Source organism: Cervus elaphus, chromosome 30 (assembly GCF_910594005.1).
Source record: "Cervus elaphus chromosome 30, mCerEla1.1, whole genome shotgun sequence".
NCBI lineage: Eukaryota > Metazoa > Chordata > Mammalia > Artiodactyla > Cervidae > Cervus > Cervus elaphus.
In genome coordinates, this window is record NC_057844.1 from 26,579,881 (window position 1) to 26,595,957 (window position 16,077).

The following is a 16,077-nucleotide window of genomic DNA, read 5'->3' on the forward strand; positions in this document are numbered from 1 at the left end:
TTTTTATCGCATACTGAAGTTTTATTTTTTGGTTTTGAAATTACAGTTTTGATATATCTGATCCACAAAATACAAATAGCAAAGATAAGGAGGATTCCCTATATAATAAGATATGCTGATTTTTGTCACAAATAATGTGTTACCTAGAGTTTGCTTATAAAATAGTCTAAGTCAAATTTGAACAAAAGTTTTAATCTTTTTTTAAAAAAACAAATAACATAGACCTAATATTCTGACCAGATGTCTTTTTTTTTTTTTTTTCAATTTTTTATTAGTTGGAGGCTAATTACTTCACAACATTTCAGTGGGTTTTGTCATACATTGATATGAATCAGCCATAGATTTACACTTATTCCCCATCCCGATCCCCCCTCCCACCTCCCTCTCCACCCGATTCCTCTGTGGGAGAAGGTGAGGGTGGGATGTTTCAAAAGAACAGCATGTATACTATCTATGGTGAAACAGATCACCTTTTAAATATATATATTTTAAAACTATTCTTTTAATGCTGATAATTTCTGTGCATTATTGACCCTATTATCTTTTGTTTTTCTGCTCTTCGCTTTGTTTATCTACTTTGGAGACTCATATGAATGCTGAATATCCCACATTTGCCCCTTTCACTCTCATCTTTGCTCATCTCTTTAAGTCACTATTTTTTTTTATATTTATAGTTTCTCTTTTTACCTTATAGCCTTATATGGTGAACTTATTTACTTCTTTATTTCTTCTAATTCAATCCCAATTTCTAAAATTATGTTTCCCTTTATTTCCAGTTCTTTCTTAATTCCTATCAGTACATCTGTGGGGTTCTCTACATTCTGATATAAATTACTTCTTATCCTGTATTATTTCCTAATGTTTATTAAAATTTTTCATCTTTTTTTCCCTGGTATTTATGGCTTTGAGGTATTTTCTACTTCCTCTCATTTTTCTTTTCCTAAAATATGGTATTTTGATCCTTTTTGTTACTATTTTTTGTGAAATTGGGTTATTGGAACTTTTAGATCAATTTTTAGATAGCTTTTCTTTTTCTCTTCAGATTCTAGAGATCTCTTTTGTTTGTTTTTATGTAGTTTTTTTTTAAAATGAGTCTACTTTCTGAGATCTATTAGCTCTGTTGTCTTCCCCAGTTTTATGTGGATGTTTTCTTTGTCTCTTTTGTTGTCTGTTGCTCAATTTGGATTCTATTCATAGCAGTTTCTCCTCAATGTGGGACTTTGTCCTGGAAGAGAACTCTGGTTGGGTTAATTTTTCATGGTGTTTAGATGCTCTCACCCCTTCTATACATACCAGGGAATCCCTGGATTCATCTCCCCGTTTTATCTGCTGTTTTCAAATTGGCCTTCTGGGTTTTCCAGTCAGTAGCTGTACAACACATATTTTTCAGATGTTCTCTTGTTTCCCACAATCCTATCCATTCATCTGCTGATACTGTGTATATCTCCTAGTTATAGCTGGATTGTTCCCCCAGGCTACTTTAGTGTTCAATAGGATACACCGTCACCTGGTTTTGATGTAAAGGTATACTTGTTGTAGTTATTGTTTTACTATCCACTGTTCTGCTCATGGAGGAATTCAGGGATATTTAAAAACAGCCCCCATTGCCATCTACCCTAAATTTGTCATGTACTTTTTTTGTATTATTGCAATTTTAAAAGTGGATAACTACTGAAACTATTTTAATTTGTAAGTTTTGAATTAAACATACTCAAGTTTTTCTAATTATTGTTACTAATTTCTATTGTTCTATTGTTACTAATTTCTAATTACTCTTTTCTAATTATTGTTACTGTGAGTAATTCAAAGGTGATATAAGTTCTTTGAGTAGGCTCATTCCTTTCATAACATTTCAGTGATGTTCTTAAACTATAAATATTCTTGAGTATTATATAATTTTAATAACATTTATCAGTGTTACTAAAAGTACAGTAGATACTTTAGTGACACTTCCTGCACTGCCATTATCCCTTCCTAAGATGTTTCAACTTAAATGCTGCTTCTAAGGTGGGCTGTGTATTACATCCAGTGCTGCCCCCACCACCCACCCCAGTCTTAACTATGACAGGGATAGACACCTAACCCAAGGTTGAGCCATTCAGATTCTCTCATGATAGGAAGTGACTCTAGTCAGATGGTAAAAGAACTTTATATTCAGGCACATTGACAGTCAAGTATGGGGTGCCATGCTGGGCCACATCCTGATGACTAAGAAAATGCAGTTAGTCTGAGAGAGAAGTGAAACTTCTGAGTTGATAAGCAGAGACAAGCAAAGACAGGAGGATATGAAGTGCATTAGAGGCAAAGGGAGTAGCCCTGGTTACTAACTCCCTGTTTTCCTTTCTAAGCTGCCTCAAGTCTATCTGTATTTCATTTCCTGTTTTTGGATGCTTATGAGACTAAGTGCTGTATTCCCATCATAATTAAATTACATGTATGATCTTGTGAGTTCTCAAACAAATATAAATAATGCTCACAGAATATAACAGTGATATTCAGAGCCACTCTGTGCTGTTGTGAAATAAGACAGTAAAGAGCACTAGGCTAACACACGCAAACACACATATATGCCCACACTGAAACATCTTCCCTTCTAGTTAACTTGGGTGATTACTGCTTCTTTATTACTATGGCAACTCTAGACTCATGGTAGTTCTAAGACCTCCTTAATAAAAATTACAAAGATCTAATATCAGCACTCAAACTACAACTGGACTTTCTTCCTTAAATCTTAACTCAAAGTTAAGCTTACACTTACAGGCTGCTCTCAACTCTTTAAGAAAAGTCTCATGGTTCCTCTGAAGTGAATCCTCCATTGCTCCTTAAGCCAAATAAATAAAACAATTTTGGATCAAAGGTTTTTCTGTCATCTTGGGCTGGTATATTTTGATACTTGCATACATATCTAATTTTTACATATTAGTTTGAAAATTGAAAGGCTATTATTTTTCTTAGAGAAAGTTCACCAAGCTCCTAAAAGTTCATACTAAAAATTGAAACATGTATATTATCTAGGGTGAAACAGATCACCAGCCCAGGCTGGATGCATGATACAAGTGCTCAGGCCTGGTGCACTGGGAAGACCCAGAGGAATCGGGTGGAGAGGGAGGTGGGAGGGGGGATCGGGATGGGGAAAACATGTAAATCCATGGCTGATTCATGTCAATGTATGACAAAAACCACTACAATATTGTAAAGTAATTAGCCTCCAACTAATAAAAATAAATGGAAAAAAAATCCTTAATCATTGCCAAGAGGAACACACACACACACACACACACACATATCAAAAACTATGCAAAAATAGTAAATGTTAATAAATGAACTTAAAAGATGTGAACAACACTGATTACTCTAGAATCATATAGTAACAAATTTAACACAGTTCAACTAATAAAAGTGATAGACAAATTAAGAAAATACAAGGATATTATTTTGACATGTGTTTTAAAGGACAAAGACAATATAAACTACTGATAATTATTCTATGAGAAAAACTCAAATGGAATACATGTGAATTAAGAAAACCTGAATATAAAACAACAAAAAAGATGCAATTCAAATATATTTTATGATTATTTGAAATTAGGAGTAATTGCTTTCTCTTTTCATAAGACGCTAAAATATCCTCAGTTACCTAAATCCAGTTTTGTTCCTACCATGTATACATGATGAAATCAAAAGCAATGAGATTTATTCATTAGAAGGATTATTTTTGAACAGAAATATTCAACAACTACAGGTAAGATATTCTTATCATGTAATTCTCCTGCTCTTCAGGATAGTTTGACAGTTTTTCTTCTCAGAGGAGAGAAATAATGCACCAAACTATGGAAAGAGGGGAAATGGAGCAGAGGGAAAAAGAAAGAATGATCAAGAGTACATGTTCAAGAATGAGAACATGACAGGATATGTAACTTCCATAGGCTGAGGTAGAGAGCAAGAACAGACTGTGCACACAGAGGAGCCATCTCATGGGTGTGGATGATTGATCAATACTGGGAATTCTCACAACAGAACACAAATCTTTTCTATCTCCCCTTATTTTATTTTCAAAACTTACCTCTACTAAACATTATCAGTAACAAAGATAAAGTTCTATTCAAGTACAAGGGAAAAAGATACTCAATATTACGTACAAGAATCTAGGCTAGGCAATGTTAATAAAACCAATACAATACTTTCTATTTACAAATGAAAATAATTTTATTAATATTATATAAATAAAACAGCAGAGAGGACCAGACAAGAAGGCATTAATTTGGCATAAGGAATCTGAAGCAGGACTCAATGGATGAGAATAATTTTAAGGAAAGAAAACCATAAAAAGATCCAGTGCAGAAGAAAGAGTCGTACAAAAACAAAGAGATGTGACATGTGTGACTCACTGAATGTTAAAGGAAAGTATTCTATAGTAAAAGGACAGAGACTAATTGAGTCTGAAAAGGAAGGTTATGACTAAATTGTGAGGGATACCAAATGTTGTTCTGGAGTACATTAGAGAATTCTAGATTTGTTTGATTGTTCAGCCTAGCAGAAATTTGGAGGACTGTACCTTAACAGGGTCAACTTTCTATTTTGTCAAGTAATGGCATTTAAAAAACAAAACTCAAAACCAAATAATCTCCCATTTGCTATCATCATTTTATTAAGAAAAATAATTTTAACAAAAAAGGAGGAACGTTAAATCAACATAGTTTTAAAAATTGGATATATTAAAATTTATTGGATGTAGAAAAGTGAAGAAATAAAATTATATTCTGCTAGGTAAACACAAAGTGAACTCTGAATATATAACTTGTTCGAATGCTTCATTTTTTAGCATAGTTACCTCTTAAAAAATGTAATAGGACTATTCCTAATGCTCTTTCAACTCAATTCAGAGTTTTTGAGGTAAACTTAGGGAAGCCCATGAAAAAAACCTCTTAATTACGAGGATATTTCTCCAACCTTCTCTGCAGTGCTGGGAAGAAATAAGAAACAGACCAGATGTCTGACTATGGAAAATTCTGGAAAAGGGGGCTGGCTACATATGTGGGGTTCTGACTGACCAACATAGAGCAGTTAAAGGTCATCTGATAGTAATTCCTTAGAACTTAAAATTGTCACAAATTATCATTTAGAAACCAATAATGTAAACCTCATAACTTCAAATAATTCAGTCCTTCTTTGCTTTCGCTACTGAAAAACAGTGCTAAATTTGTGTCCTAATTTTAGCAACAGTACAGGATCATCACTAACATTACTACATTACTAACTTTATTCCATGTTTAGTTTAGCATGTCTTTGTTCACTGATTTTCTTTGGTAAATTTGTAATCATTTCTGGAAAACATATACATATATAATAGAAAAAAAGATTTTGGGTAATAAGGAAACATTTAAGATTTATTTTTCAATAATGCTTATTGAATTTTTTTCTTATTATAATTATAACATGTTATAGGGTCACTGCACTAACCATTCTTTTACGTAGGACACTCTTCTAGTAAACTGCATGGCATATCTCCTTTAAGTCTTGCTGAGATGTAACTTTTTCTGTTGAATAATTTAAAATTAATCATCCTTCTTTAAAACTGCAACCTAATCATGACACTGCTATAATCCCAATTCCCTATGATGTGTTAGTACTTATCATTTTACACAGCACTTGTACCACCTTCTAATGTGCTATCTCATTTAATTATTTATTTTGCTTAGTGTTTATTTGCATTTTCTCTTTGATAGAATATAAGGTCCACAAGGCAGGGATCTTTGTTATTTACTAATATATTCCAAGTATCTAATAGCACTTGGTCTAGAGCAAGAAGACAACCATATGACACTATGCTAAGAGCTTTATATGCATTATTTAAAATTTAATTATCACAAGTCCTCTATGTGGGAGTATTATCATTGACTATATCCTACAGAAAGAAACTAAGCTACAAAATGGGTAAGTAACTCACAAAGGTCATATAAGCTAAGAAAGTAGTGAAACAAGGATTTAAATTCAGGTTATTAACTATTATTGTCTCCACCAATAGAGACAGGTTGTGCAAAAGCAATTAAGACAATAATAGAACAGGTACAGAAAAATGTCTACAGTAAGTAGGAAGTGAAAAGCAAATATATATATATATATATATATATATATATATATATTTCCAAACATATATGAAATTTGCTTATGATATGTCTGCTAAATCCAAGGAATAGCACTTAAAGCCATTATTTACTTACAAGATATCAACTAAATATTGATTACCCCTTTCTGAAGCTCATGAATATTTATAAGTCAAAACTTCTTTTTAAAGAAATAAGGCTTCAGACAACCATACTTATCAAATCTCCTAATACAGGTGCATGTATTAAATCTTCCCAACAGTTAATTTATCTTCTTTGTCTTCTCACTTCATTTAAGCTGCTACTGAGTAGAAGATAACAGCTTCATCAATTCCCAGTTAAGTATTTCTTTATATTTTCTCAGTTAAGGACTGCCATATCACATGCTATTTGTAACTAAGCAAAGTCACTTAAAGAAATATCAATCTTATTAGAAGGAGATTTTAGACATCACTGCTTAGCAAACATGCAACCTAAAATAGGATATATAGCAGCCCTAACAGATGGAGATTGTAAGGGCCAGAGTTTCCCTTTCCAACAATTTTTCAAAGTTTTTCATTCTGTTATGAGCACTGATTGTGAAAATACTCTATGCTATTTAATAAGTAATGAGAAAGCATACATGAATATCTTACTAAAATTCGTGGAAGCAATGTCTTCTTATTCTTTTGGCAATAAATATTCCTTTAGTAACACAAGTTATGCCATGATTAATAGATACATTATAGGAAACTAAAATAATCAGAACATAGAAAGAAATCATACCTTCTATCAATAGCTCTTGTCCATGACTGCCAAGAAGTGTACGAGATAGGAATGGGGCAAAGTCTACAAAAATTTCTCGAAGAAGAGGAGCAACTTTTTCTAAAGCTCTTTCAAGTTTTGCAGTGATGCTGTTGAAATTAAGACATAAAGACTAGTAAATAAGGTTCAATATAAAACGTCAAATAAACTTTACTTCTAAATTAAAACCTTTAAAAAAGTCACAAAAGTCCAATTCTAACCCACTAAACAGTAACAGCTTCAAGTAGAAGGCACAATGTGGAGTTTTACATTAGTCACAAAGCTACTCAAAAGGCCACAGCTGTATCAGAACGATTACACTGTGAAAAGGAACCATGTCCTGCCACCCACAAGACACAGACAACTGGCCATAACTGGAGGAGCTGCAAGAAAAGAAGCTGCTATAGGTCTTCTTTGTCTATCCTCCTTTTCACAAAAAAATAACTGTTCCGAATACCTACTATATGAGTCACTGTGAAAGTTACAAAGTATAAATTCTTGTTCTCAAGAGTTCCCTGAAAAGCTGGACAAATAAGGGAATAACTGGAATTCTGTATGACTGAGCTGAATTGCTTTGCCAAAGTAGGCAATTTCTATATCATAAGCCCACTCACTTTTTATTTACCAACCATTACATCATTATTAATATTGCTGAATATTAAATTTCAAGTTACATGGCCTTATATAAGCACTCTGATATTCTTGAAAGCACCTCGAGTAGGATATGCAAAAATAAAAACATGGATAAAGAAAATAATTCTGCTGAAAAAATAAATTCTGCTCAATAACTCTGCTCAAATAAATAATTTGGTTATATCTAAATCTCTCTCTTAGAAGTAAGTACTTTAGAGTAAGAGTGCTTGGATTGGAAGGTTGACTCCATGTCTGCTACCCAGGTAACCCTGAGATATCAAGCTTTCTACATCTGCAAAATGAATATGATAACTCTACTTACCCAATGAGAGTTAATGAGTTAAGGCATGTGAAGTGCACAAAAAAGAACCTGACATACAGTGAGAGGTCAACAATGATATAGCTCTTCTAACTGTTACTTGGAATAAAGCACACCTATACTTACTCACACAAAACGTGACTCATATATTTGAACCAAAACAAAATCAATATAGTAACCTTAGATAAGCACACACTCTTCTACATGGATGACATGTACAGTAAGGAATTAAACAATACTTCACAATAATAAGAGTTCTTCCACAGTGCTAAGTAATATTTTTGTTATATATGAGGAAAAAATTAATCACAAAAAAATGTGCAGCATATGATTAACATTTAAAACAAAACTATTTTTTAAGTGAATAAAGAGGAATTATGGAATAATATAGGATAACAATAATAATAATAATATCCTATATAAAATAGGATAACATAGAATTATATAATAAAGGATACTTTCTTTCCTAACTTGAAATCAGCATGATCTGAACTCTCTGTGTACACAAAGCCTCACCATTAGCACTGCAATTTAACTTTGCCTCCTCTTATATGGGTCAACAGCTTTACATAAATAAGAACTCAGGTTTAATAACTTAAAGAGAATATCCTGGAGGAACATTTTTAGGCAAGAAAAAAGGAAATGGTGGGGCTTTGCTAAAGATAAAGAGCTTTCAATATTTGCCCCTACTCTGTTACTCCAGGAGCAAATACCTACATTAGGGCAAGGGTTCTCAATTTCTCAATTTTTATTTAGTGTATTGCAGAAACATCACTAAGAATGGAAGTCGTCCTTCTTTAAAAAAAAAAGAAAGGAAAAAAAGCACAGAAAGAAATGAAAGATACTGAATATTATCTTCAAAGAATTAAAAGAAAATAGTCGCCAACCTAGAATCTGTTCTGGTTCAAAATATCTTTCAAAAATAGAGGTGAATTTCAAATATTTCTAGTTAAAAAAAAAAAACTGAAAGAATTCATGAGTGGTAGGCCTACATTAAATGAAACAAAAGGAGTATTCTACAGGAAGAAAGAAAATGATAGCACACAGAAGTCAGACATTCAAAAAAAATGATGAGCAAAAACATAAACATAAACATTTGGGTAAATATAAATACATGTTGACCAATAAGACAGTAAGTGTATTCTCTTGAGGCATTTAAAATTTAACATGCACACACAGAGGCATATATATGTATAAATGTGGTTACAAAATTTGGACTAAATGAAGTTAAGCTATACTGAGGTCCATGCATTGCCTGGGAAGGGGACTTAGATAATCAAGAATTAATGTTCCAATCTGGAGGATGAGCACTTAAAACATTGTTTCTCAAAGTGTATTCTCAGAGTCAGCAGCACCAAGATCACTTAGTGTAATGGATAATTTTATGTGTCACCTTGACTGGACAACAGGGTGGCCAGATGTTTGACTAAATATTATTCTGGGTAAGGTCTGTTAGAGTATTTCTGGATTAGATGACAATTTGAATGGGTATACTGAGTAAAGCAGATTGTCCTCCCTAATATGCCTGTGCCTCATTCATTCAATTGAATATGTAAATAGAACAAAAGGCTGGATAAGAGGAAACCCCCTTCTACCTGATAGCTTGTCTTTGCTGGCCTTCAGACTCAACTGAAACATCAACTCTTCTGGGGTTTTGAGCCTCTCAGCTTTCAGACTGGAACTTATACTATCAGGCCTTTAGACTTGAATTAGAACTACATATTGGCTCAGCAATGTGTTTTAATAAGCCTCCTATCTAACTGTTGCATACTGATGCTTAAGATCCATTGCACTAAGCAAAAGAAATAAGGTATAAACTCAACCTACAGTTTCTTGTTACTTCTCTATAGTGAACATTTCTTAATGACAATATGAATAAAACTGATTAATCACTGTCAAGACTTGGAAGGAAGGAAAGCAGAAAGCAAACTCATAATAAATATTAAGAATAAAAAGGAAGGACTTCCCTACAGACTACATGAATGTTAAAATAATAACAACAGAATATTGTGAACTATAGTATAACAATAGAATCTACCAAAAGTCACACAAGACAAAAATAGAAAATCTGGGGATAACTGTAAAAATTTAATTTATAAACTTTTCCTCAAAAGGAAATCTAGAATCAGACATCTTTGTTTGTGAACTCTACCAAATATTTTAGGAATAAAAAAAACAAACAAAACAAGACAAATTAAAAAAAAATCATATGCAACCTCTTCAAAAGCAAACAGCCTAGATGCCCATCAGCAGACGAATGGATAAGGAAGCTGTGGTACATATACACCATGGAATATTACTCAGCCATTAAAAAGAATTCATTTGAATCAGTTCTAATGAGATGGATGAAACTGGAGCCCATTATACAGAGTGAAGTAAGCCAGAAAGATAAAGAACATTGCAGCATACTAACACATATATATGGAATTTAGAAAGATGGTAATGATAACCCTATATGCAAAACAGAAAAAGAGACACAGATGTACAGAATAGACTTTTGGACTGTGGGAAAAGGCGAGGGTGGGATGTTTCAAGAGAACAGCATGTATATTATCTATAGTGAAACAGATCACCAGCCCAGGTGGGATGCATGAGACAAGTGCTCGGGCCTGGTGCACGGGAAGACCCAGAGGAATAGGGTGGAGAGGGAGGTGGGAGGGGGGATCAGGATGGGGAATACATGTAACTCCATGGCTGATTCATGTCAGTGTATGACAAAACCCACTGCAATGTTGTGAAGTAATTAGCCTCCAACTAATAAAAATAAATGAAAAAAAAAAAGAAAACAGCTGTATATAACATAAAAGATTGGGTTTCTTTTAGGAAGTAAAGGTTTGTTTAACATTTTTTAAATTAAAAGTCATTATAATAGACCACATTAACAGAAAAAGGAGGAAAATCACATGGTCAACTCTATTACTCCCTTCCAAAAAGAGAAAACATGTAACACTAATAGTGATGGTAACTCAGTAATTATAAACACGAGAATTATTACACTTGATTAAAAGTTTCTTTAGTAAATAGGAAACATCATTATTAATGATGACATATTCAAAACTTTTCATTTGAGGTGAATAAAAGAATGCCTGTTCTAGTCACTTCTATAGAAAACTGTACTGGAGGTACTAGGTGATACTAAAAATAAGGAAAAAGAAATAAAAATGTGTAAGGATTTGTGTAATGGGGAATAAAACTGTCAATATTCAAAGATCAAATGACTGTACATATATGCTTATTTAGAGATAATAATGGATAAGCTAGAAAAAAAATGAAGGTTTCATGATATTAACCTAATATATTGAAACAAATTATATATACTGGAAAACAGTTAAAATGAAATTTACACAATAAACAAATTTACATTATTCCACTTTTCACCTTAAAGGGGTTAAAGCAGTCTACAATTACCTCCCATGCTAACAACTAGAAAATTTTACAAAATGCAGAGAACAACTATTTTCATACAAAATGCAGGTTATGAGACCATAAATCCTGAGGAAAAAGAAACAAATGACATGAGTCCCACCATCACTCAGATTTTCTACATGGAGGTATTTCAACAAGACTAAACCTGTAGTTCAAGGACAACAGAATATACAGGACATAGCACCCACGAGGAAGGTGTCATGGAGAGAACAGTAATCTTTGGCTGAATAACAGTCTCTGTGTGTGATGTCTGAAAGCTCCCAACATTAGAAGAGAACAACTTAGAAAGAACAATTATGGAAGAGTCATAGCAGACATCTGCATCCCACACAGGGCCTAGAGACTTCGGTAGGCACACTGAGCATTTTGGAGAAATCCAGCATACTTTCTAAGTGTGGCAAAATTAGTCCAAGGATAAAGGCCATCCTAGATATGGAAGGACAGTTTTTTGAACAAACAGTGCAACACAAACTGGACAACTGGACATAGATCTCACCTCTTACATAAAAATCAGCTCAAAATGGGACCCCGACTTAAAACTAAAACTGTTACTTAAACCACAGAGCTTTATAGAATCTTTGGGAAAAAATCTCGCGACTTCGGGTGAGATGAAGATTTCTTAGACAGGACACCATGATAAACTAGATTATAATAAAAATTCAGTTTTCCTCTGCTACAAAGAACATAAAAATAAGCTATAGTCTGAGAGCAAATACTTGGAAACAACATTTCTGAAAATGGACTTGTACTAAGAATACTGAATGCACAAGACTCAAAAGCAAAAAAGCAATCTAATTATAAAATGGGCAAAAGACATAAACAGACATTTCACTGAAAAGGACATACCAATAGCAAATAAGCACACAAAAATATGTTCAGAATCATCCATTAGGAAAATTAAAATTAAGACCACAATGAGATATCCCTATATACCTACCAAAATGGCCTACAGAAAAAAAAAAAAAAAAAGACAAAACCAAATGCTGATAAAAATGAGGAGAAACTGGACTATTCATACATTGCTTGTGGGAGTTTTTTAATAAACCTGAATAGGTACTTACCATATTAGCCCAGTAACCTCACTCTTGGGCACTAATCCCAGAGAAATGAAAACATATGTTCACATAAAAATAAAAAGGTTTATTGTAGCCCTTTTTTTTGGTACTAGCTCAAAACTGGAAAAAAACCCAAATGTTCTTTAGAGGATGAATGGTTAAACCGACTGTCATACATCCATATCATGAAATATTACTCATAAATTCAAAAGAAACAACCCATTAAAATACAATGACACCTGCATGGCTCTCATGACATTACACTGAAAAAGGTCAATCTTTAAATTCATTTTGGAAACACTTATGAGTCAAAGAAGAAATCATAGAGAAACTCAGAAAAAATACTGAATGAAAATTAAAACAACATTAAATTTGTAAATATAGCTAAAACAATGCCTAGTGGAAGTGTTATGGCTTTAAATCCTTATAATAGAAAAGAAGAAATCTAAAACTAAAGAACTAAGCAAGGGTTTGGCAAGTATTTTCTACAGAGGGTAAGATACAAAATATTTTAAGATTTTAGGCAATGTTATCTCTGTTGCAACTATTTGACTCTGCCATTGTACTGTGAAAGCAGTCACAGGCAATAAATAAACAAATGATGCTACTGTATTCCAATAAAAGTATATAAAAGATATTATGACAGGAAGATTTGGGCCCTGGGTGGTAGTTTATAGACTTCTGATCTACCATGCACCTTAAGACTCTAGAAAAACAAAATTAAGCAAACCTGAAATAACTAAAAGGAAATTTTAAAAAAGTAGAATATGATGTAATTAAAACAGAAAAAGAAGTAATGAATCAAATACCTACTTTCTGGAGGGAAATTACAGCATTGAAAAAATCAATGGTACTCTACTAATGCTGAAATAGAAAAGGCATAAAATATTAATAACAAATTCAAAGATGAATGAGGAAACATCATTAGAAAGTTCCTACAAGTATTTCAAAATAATAAAATTATGAAAAACTTTATGACAATAAATCTAACAAAGATAAAATGGTCACAAATGACCAAAACTGATGCAAAATGAAAATAGAAAAATCTGAATAGTCATCTAACCACTGAAAGAGTTTAATCTGTAAAACATCCTCAGTAAAAAAAAAAAAAAAAAAATTCCAGAGATTGCTTCACTGGTGAAATCTCAAACATCTAATAATAAATAACATTACAGCTACAAGGAGTTGCAAAGACAAGATGGTCGATCTGAATGCAGAGTTCCAAAGGATAGCAAGGAGAGAAAAGAAAGCCTTCTTAAGTGATCAATGCAAAGAAAGAAGAAAACAATAGGATGGGAAAGACTAGTGATCGCCAAGAAAATTAGAGATACCAAGGGAACATTTCATGTAAAGATGAGTACAATAAAGGACAGAAATGGTATGGAGCTAACAGAAGCAGAAGATTTTAAGAAGAGGTGGCAAGAATATACAGAAGAACTATACCAAAAAGATCTTCATGACCCAGATAACCACACTGGTGTGATCACTCACCTAGAGCTAGACATTCTGAAATGTGAAGTCAAGTGGGCCTTAGGAAGCATCACTACAAACAAAGCTCATGGAGGTGATGGAATTCCAGCTGAGTTATTTTAAATTCTAAAAGATGACGCTGTGAAAGTGCTGCACGTAATATGCCAGCAAATTTGGAAAACTCAGCAGTAGCCACAGGACTGGAAAAGGTCAAACCATTCCAATACCAAAGAAAGGCAATGTCAAAGAATGCTCAAACTACCCCACAATTGCACTCATCTCACATGCCAACAAAGTAATGCTCCAAATTCTTCAAGCTAGGCTGCAACAGTATGTGAACCAAGAACTTCCAGATGTTCAGCTGTATTTAGAAAAGGCAGAGGAACCAGAGATCAAATAGCTAACATCCTTTGAATCAGAGAAAAAGCTAGGGAATTTAAGAAAAATATCTACTTCTGCTTCATCAACTATGCTAAAGCCTTTGACTGTGTGGATCACAACAAACTGTGGAAAATTCTTAAAGAGATGGGAATACAAGACTACCTTACCTGCCTCCTGAGAAATCTGTATGCACGGCACGAAGCAATAGTTAGAACCAGACATGGAACAATGGGCTGGTTCCAAATCAGGAAAGGAGTATGTCAAGGCTGTATATTGTCACCCTGCTTATTTAACTTAAATGCAGACTACATCATGTGAAATGCCAGGCTGTATGAAGCACAAGCTGGAATCAAGATTGCCGGGAGAAATATCAATGACCTCAGATATGCAGATGACACCACCCTTATGGCAGAAAGTGAAGAGGAGCTAAAGAACTTCTTGATGAAAGTAAAAGAAGAGAGAGAAAAACCTGGTTTAGAACTCAACATTCAAAAAACTAAGATCATGGCATCTGGTCCCATCACTTCATGGTAAATAGATGGGGAAACAATGGAAACAGTGAGAGACTTCATTTTCTTGGGCTTCAAAATCACTACAGATGGTGACTGTAGCCGTGATATTAAAAGACACTTGCCCCTTGAAAGTAAAGCTTTGACCAACCTAGACAGCATATTAAAAAGCAGAGACATTACTTTGCCAACAAAGTTCCATCTAGTCAATTGGAAATTTGTTCTTTTAAACTAAAGAAATGGAAGGAAAAGAAGCTACTTATAGTTTGTAAATAACAACACTAAAAGAGATCTATAGATGATATATAACGCTATTTGCCATGGATCTATACATTCCATTCCTTATTAAAATTCCAGCAAACTGATTTTAATATGGATATTATCAGTTCAGTTGCTCAGTTGTATCTGACTCTGCGACCCCAGTTCAAAAGCATCAATTCTTCTGCGCTCAGCTTTCTTTATAATCCAACTCTCACATCCATACATGACCACTGGAAAAACCATAGCCTTGACTAGATGGACCTTTGTTGGCAAAGTAATGTCTGTGCTTTTTAATATGCTATCTAGGTTGGTCATAGCTTTCCTTCCAAGGAATAAGTGTCTTTTAATTTCATGGCTGCAATCACCATCTGCAGTGATTATGGAGCCCAGAAAAATAAAGTCAGCCACTGTTTCCCCATCTATTTGCCATGAAGTGATATTGATATACTGAATCTAAAATTTAAATGGAAATGCACAGCATCAACAGTAGTCTAGCCTTCCTTGGAATAAAAAGGACAGGATGGGAAAACAATATTTACTCAGATACTTATCTTTCTTAAACCTAAAGCTAATTATGATAGCATGTCACAAGGAATGACAAACAAACTTGGTAGAATGGAATGCCAAAGCAGAATCCATTACATAGGAACACGATTTATGACAAAAGTGGCATAGCAAAGGAGATAGGAGAGTTTCTCAAATAAATGGTCCTGGGTCATCTTAACATCCATATCACTTCTGCTTCATAAAATTCACAAAACTCAGTTCCAGATGAACTATGCATCTCAATATAAAAAGCAAAAATAAAGCAGCCAGAGGATGAGTTGGGGAAAATTCAGGCAAAGATCTCATCTACAACACAGAAAGTATGAAAACCCAAAAAACTTGATAAATTGAGTTTCATAAAATTTACAGCCTCTTTTGATGAAAACAGATTCCACAGATGATATGAAAAGCCACAGAATGGGAGAAGGTATATACATAAAACATATAACCATCAAAGGGTTCATTTTCAAAATGCATAAGGAGAAAAGCCTTTACAAATTAAGGAGAAGACAACTCAATGTTTTAAAATGAGTAAGAGATTTTAACAGAGAAATCACAAAAGAGGAAAACCAAAGGACCAATAAATATTG

At 33.5% G+C, this 16,077-nt stretch overlaps 1 protein-coding gene across 10 annotated transcripts in view; it reads right to left on the bottom strand.

The window, feature by feature from the left end:
- Nucleotides 1-16,077, bottom strand: part of NBEA (neurobeachin) — a 646,246-nt gene that overhangs the window by 363,347 nt on the left and 266,822 nt on the right. For all 10 annotated transcript variants that reach the window (XM_043891765.1, XM_043891767.1, XM_043891768.1 and 7 more), the window contains one exon: nucleotides 6,870-6,997. In XM_043891765.1, the coding sequence (XP_043747700.1) occupies nucleotides 6,870-6,997 (128 nt within the window). The remainder of the gene's footprint in view (nucleotides 1-6,869; nucleotides 6,998-16,077) is intronic.